This window comes from Triticum dicoccoides, chromosome 1B, assembly GCF_002162155.2.
Source record: "Triticum dicoccoides isolate Atlit2015 ecotype Zavitan chromosome 1B, WEW_v2.0, whole genome shotgun sequence".
Classification (NCBI taxonomy): domain Eukaryota; kingdom Viridiplantae; phylum Streptophyta; class Magnoliopsida; order Poales; family Poaceae; genus Triticum; species Triticum dicoccoides.
In genome coordinates this window covers 141,862,029-141,868,014 of record NC_041381.1, presented here as the reverse complement: position 1 = coordinate 141,868,014, position 5,986 = coordinate 141,862,029, and the positions used below count along the sequence as shown (strand labels likewise).

The window sequence follows — 5,986 nt, the reverse complement described above, 5'->3', positions numbered from 1 at the left end:
GCGTAAGTTTGGACCGGGGATGGGTCGAAAACGGACGGAATCCGGACATTTGTCCGTTTGAGGTCGCGCGCTGGGCCGCCTCTTTTGTCCCTTTTACCTCAAACGGACGGGGCCGGACATGATAGGGTCGCGCGGTGAAGTTGTCCTTAATAATGGTAAATCGATTTTCATAACGTACTATGCATCTATGTTTTTTTCCGGGGGATTTAATGAAAACATGCAACTAGGTGGCCACGCGAGCACAAGGGCCGGAAAGAAACACAAGGCGCTCCCAGTGGTTTCCTCATCTAGCTAGTCTATCGTCTCAGAGCCTCTGTTGCACCGCTGCTGCATGCACCGGAATAGAATGGCATGGGCTCATGGCCACATGGCACCATAAAGCTTGCCTCTGCGACGCGCACCATAAATAAAGGTTTGCTCCGGAATGGAAACATGGTGTGGAGACAGCTCGATCGTAACATGCATCTTCGATTCTTACGAAACGCATACACCACCATGAATCACATCCACACTTCCGCGAGCATCAATCACCTATCCACGTAAATGTTATTCGTCCACGTTACATTTTCCAACAAAAAGGAGCACTGGAATGGAGAATCCCTCGTCTCGGTCTAATTAAACAGGCCGCAATTAATGATCAGTGTAGGTTGGTGTAGTATAGTAGGGAAAAAGAAAGGAGTACTCTACGTAGCATCAGTGACCAACTAGCAATGTGCGCTTCATAAAGTTGACTGAAATTTAAAAAAGTCAATCGATTCGTCTTCAACCTCCTGCCTCTTCTTCCTCTCGCGCACCCGCCGATCCAGTCCAGCCCTAATCGCCGGGCCCCACCGCCCTGCCCTCCCCTAAACCACCCCCACCGCCGGTCTTCCGCCGCCCCGGCCATCCCTCTAGGCGCCCCCTCCCCCCTCCCTCACACCGAGCTTTTTCTTCGGCCACCGCCCCTACACTGAACCCTAAGATAGATAATGGGGTGATGACGGTGAGACCATTCTTTCTCTCTGGCGAGGCCCTTCCTTCTCCTTCCTTCTTCTTCCATGATTTGAAAATCGACTGACCCATACTCAAAATTCAATCGACTGAAATCTAGCTAAACTGGTTGTTGACCCCACCTTTTTCTACAGGAGCATGCATGCATATTTCCGTATAACCTATATGTTCGCTCTAGTGCAATTTTTAGATATGTGGCCTGGGTTGCACCTATGCGCGCGCAAGTACTAGCACTAGACAGAAAAAGTCCATTTTAAACCCTGAATTCGTGTGGGTTCGGCGAAACGAACCCTCAAGTCGAAATCCCGGTCGGTTGCACCCTGAACTATGCAATCCCGGTCTAAATCGAACCTTCGGGTCATTTGGATGGCCGGGATTGGAACATTTCACAGAGGGTGCACACCAGCTCCCTCCTGGGCCGGCCCGCTTTAATTTTTTTTCGTTAAGAAACAAAATTTCACCAAGGGCGCTACTCCCTGCTCCCTGCTAGGCTGTCCCGTATAATTTTTTTCGTTAAAAACAAAAAAGTTCGCGCCCAGCCTGCTGGTGCTGTTTGATCGGAAAAACCAGTGGCCATCTTAGTAGGAAATGACAAACGAAAAAAAGAAACTTGTGAACTAGAATTTCAAAAATAAAAACTGGTATAACGCACAATTGTTGAATACTTATTCGGAAATTGCTCAGCATATACTACAAAAAGGTTCATCTATTCATATTTTTTTCAAAAATAATATCATATATTTGCCGCGAGTTCGAATAATTTTCCACGCACCTCTTTCATTTTTTCATTAATTTGTGAAGTTGCATATTTGCAAAAAATAAGCGCACAAATAAGAATCGTGAACCAGATTTTCAAAATAATATAAAGTTGTTCATGAACCAGATTAAAATATTGTTAAGAATGTTTTTGTCCCATATTATTGACAAATTTTTAAAGAAATGTTTGTGATTTTAAAATTTGGTTCCGTTTCAAAATTCTTCACAGATTTAAAAAATGTTTGTGTGTTCTAATTTTGTTCTGGAGTTTCAAAAAATATTCCTATATATCATAAAATTCTATAAATGTTTGTGTTTTCAATAAAAAATCAAGAGTTTGAAAAATGTTTCCGTTTCAAAATTGTTTGTGAATTTTAGAAAACTTTCATGTGCACACATGTGTGGTTGTTCTGTGCACAGTTTGGCCCCACTTTCCTCCTCTTTTTGCATTTAAACATCACTCTTTGGAACGCACGTCAGCTGACTTCGTGTGATTCCCTTCCTTTGTTCCGAAGGGTAACTCTGCATGCACGTACATCAATTTTCTTTCCGATGTTTTGTACCTCCTTCCCTTTCTCGCTCCTACACTTTCCTTTCCCTTGAACCGAGCAGGCCCTTATTGTTTTGTGTTGCCATATGAACGCATTCGGTCGCTCGCTCAGCTAGTTGTACCAGCGCATTTGTTGTTGCAAATACTGAGTTAACGTTTTACGCCTGTGCGTGCGACAGAAAAATAAAGACACTTTTTTTAGCAAATAGAAAAACAAATGGGCTGACCCAGCGCGAAGGACCGGCGCACACACAGTGGTCAACATGCCGCTCCTTTGTCCAATAGCTAGACAAATCCCGGTTGACTTTTGCTAGGGTTTAATTTAGACCGGGATTGCATAGTTCAGGGTGCAATTGACCGGGATTTCGACTTAGGATTCGTTTCGCCGAACCCTTACAAATTCAAGGTTCAAAATGGACTTTTTCCAGCACTAGACTGGTCGAGCTAGTTTCTGTACCAGCACAACACGCTTTTCATCTTCTCATCGTTTTACTACTTTACTGCACGCGTCAACTGCTAGCGGTAGGAGCATATTATTCTTTGGATACGCCACCATGGCCACCAAAGCGGTTGATGATCGAGGAGGCGTCGACACGCAAATATCGGACCGGACAACTAGCGGGCGCTTATGTTTCGTGTCACCGCCGAACGACGTCCATGCCGTTTAGCCATGGACACAGAATTTTATTTTTCTTTCGGATCCACAGACGAATTTTAAAGAATATTAAAAATAACCGGCAATTCCAAAACTAGCCGAGTATTCTACTCATGTATAAAATTTCACGTACAAACGAAAAAATGTGACAAATGGGTCAAATGCATGTATCCCTCCGTTTTTTCGCATATACATACTCCCTTCATTCCTAAATGTAAGTTTTTTCAAAGATTTCAATATGAACTACATACGGTTATACTAGCCGAGTAATTAGTTAGCTTTGTCTAGTCAAATTTATAATTTTTCACCAGGTTTGTCGAAAAATGTATTAGCACATACACCACCAAATCAACACTATAGATTCATTATTGAGTATATTTTCACATCATAATGATTTCTTATTATAAATGTTTATATCAATTTCTACAAACTTGATCAAACCTTATAGTAAAATTTAACGCCAATCGAAGCTAATACACAGAGTAAATAAAAGAGAGTACTACTAAAGTTAATAAGCTCAACAATTATACTAGCTCACAGCGTCACACAAATATATACAAGAACCAAACACACATGATGTGCCAAAATCGGATGAGATGTAGTCATCATACGACTAATACATTCAAACTGTGATGAAGGTAGCTAACGCACTTACTAATTGTCTCAAAACATAGGAGTAGTACTTTTAATTGTCTCTCAAATCCAAGAATGAATAGAGTAGTAGTACTGCCGGCTGGGGTCTGGGGGCCGGGGACTCACTGAACTGGATGGACTAGGCAGTTGTAGTGACCTGCGGCGCCGGCTGCAGCTCCACGCCATTGTCGCCGTCGACGGCGAGCCGCTCGTACTCTCCGACGTAGTTGAGGTGGACGTTGTCAACGACCTCGTGGTGGTGGTTCTTGCAGACGAGGTACACCACCGGCTGCGCCACCAGCGTGACGACGAGCACCGCCCACAGAGCGACTGTCATCCCAACTCCCGCAGCCAGCAGGAAAGCGAGACGCAGCCCCAGCGCGTCGCGCACCGCCACCACCAGAACCGTGTAGGCCATTAGCAGAGCCACGATGCAGGCGTCGAGCGTGAGGAAGATGGCCGCCGCCGGCCAGAACTTGCCGGCGAGGAGCGCGCGGCTCCTGCGTATGGCGGTGAGAAGCCAGGCGTCCTCGAGGAGGGAGACCACGCAGGCCAGCTGGCAGACGACGGCGGCGTACGCGGCGCCGGCAAGGCACGCGGCCCCGCCCATGAGCTGCAGCGGCAGGGTGACCACGCCCGGAGCGTCCAGCTGCTGGAGCGCGATCCAGGCTTGGGCGCCGGCGTAGAATGTGATCAGTAGAGGGATTGCGAGGAAGAAGAAGGTGCGATTAAGCCGCCTGGACGGGTCGACTGGGAGGGCGTGGCGGCCGTGATTGGCGGCGGCGAAATCGCCGCCGGTGCAATAGAGAGAGGCGACTAGGAACACGTAGGCGCAGGTGCAGAAGAGCGTGAACACGTAGCAGAGACCAAAGTAGAGGAGCTTGAAGAGAAGTAAGGCGGCCCAGTACGCGGCGAGGCGGAGGAGGCTGTCTTGGTTGGAGTCGACGCGGGAGCTAAGGACGTCATTGGCGCAGGGCAAGATGAGGGAGAGCAGCATGGGACCTAAGCAGGAGGAATTGAAGATGGTGGCGCAGAGGACTCGGGTGACCTCGCGGCAGATGCCGGCAAGCCCGAAGCCACCCAGATCCTGCTGCTCTGCTACCCAGTCCATCGATCGAACAAGGTGGTGATGGACTGATGGTGGTGGTGGTGGTGGTGGTGGGGAAAGAAGTCGACGACAGGAGGCAAGAGAGGTCGAGCGCACAGGTCGAGCGCACACTCAGACGGCGAAAGTAACAAGGGGCCAAACCGCGTGGAGATACCCTCTTGGTGAGAAATTTCTCAACCTTTACGAAATGATATCTCTACTTCTAATGGATCAATTGATAGGATTGAGTATTGTACTCCTCGGGCCGGATATTCGGGGGCCTGCCGGATGTCCGGGGCTGTTGGGCCGGATGTTCGGCTCCTGTAGCTCATCATCATTGAACTTGCTGCTGTTGTTGTTGTATCCATCAGGGGTCGGTTGTCCGGACTAGGGGCGGATGTCCGGCTATTGTAGCCTTTTTGTGGTCTCCTTCGTCGATCTTCTTTGTCCATGTATTTGGGGACTTGATCTTCTTTCCGAGCATCCCCGAGGTGGTCTTCTTCATACCTAAGCACGCATAGCATTCCGGATTGAGGCAGTAGCTATGTCTCATGTGGATCATATGGAAGCTCATCAAGGAGAGATGTCACATCGATCTCCAATAGCTCTTGCGCGTGCTTGTGTCATCGTTCGACGTGGCACTTGGGGAGGTGAAGGTAGGTCCATGAGGATGGACATAGGATGCTTCGCATCGCGCGAACAACCACATCATTCCATAAATCTCCCCCCATACAAGGACTAAGAAGATGTACCGCCGCCACCGTGAAAGGGAATTAGAAAAATTCGCATTGCAACAAATGAGGGCTTGGAAAGCCTCCCCGGCACATTACAGGCGCCGCCGTTGACGCTGTGACCGGCCACCCCCTGCACTCATAGCCGTTGCAACATGGCCACTTATGAGATGTCCCGAGGCCGTCAATCCGGCATCCGACCTACGCGGGTGCGTGCGGCGTCCACAAATGCTGCAAACTCCATCCACGAGAATTCCTTTAGCTCAAGGAGAGCTCGCCGCCACCCGCCAGGCAGGCTTTGCCCGCCGGCTTCTTCCGATGGTGGTGAGGTGCGGGGGAATGGAAGAAGACGGGGTGGCCACTAGGGTTTTACCCGGCGACCCGTAGGAGCAGTGGGTCTCTCCACACTTGTTTTCTACCGTTAATGTCTAAAATGGTTGGTAAACATGGTTTAGAGTACAATGTGCTGTGTTTGCCGTTAGAATGAGAGTTCGTACACGTTTTTTTCTTTTGAGGGGAAAGTTGGTACATGTTATCTTCAACTCCTATACACAGAGAAAAATGTATAATTGGACGAGGACGAC

At 48.3% G+C, this 5,986-nt stretch overlaps 1 protein-coding gene across 1 annotated transcript; it reads right to left on the bottom strand.

Annotated features, from left to right (window-relative positions):
- Window positions 1-3,434: 3,434 nt before the first annotated feature.
- On the bottom strand, window positions 3,435-4,878 carry LOC119302824. Its single transcript, XM_037579863.1, has one exon. The coding sequence runs from the start codon at window positions 4,693-4,695 to the stop codon at window positions 3,724-3,726; it is 972 nt and encodes a 323-aa protein (XP_037435760.1). The 5' UTR covers window positions 4,696-4,878; the 3' UTR covers window positions 3,435-3,723.
- Window positions 4,879-5,986: the final 1,108 nt, after the last annotated feature.

Bases quoted from the DNA above. Each gene is read 5' to 3' on its own strand.
- LOC119302824 (XM_037579863.1), bottom strand. From the start codon at position 4,695: ATGGACTGGGTAGCAGAGCAGCAGGATCTGGGTGGCTTCGGGCTTGCC.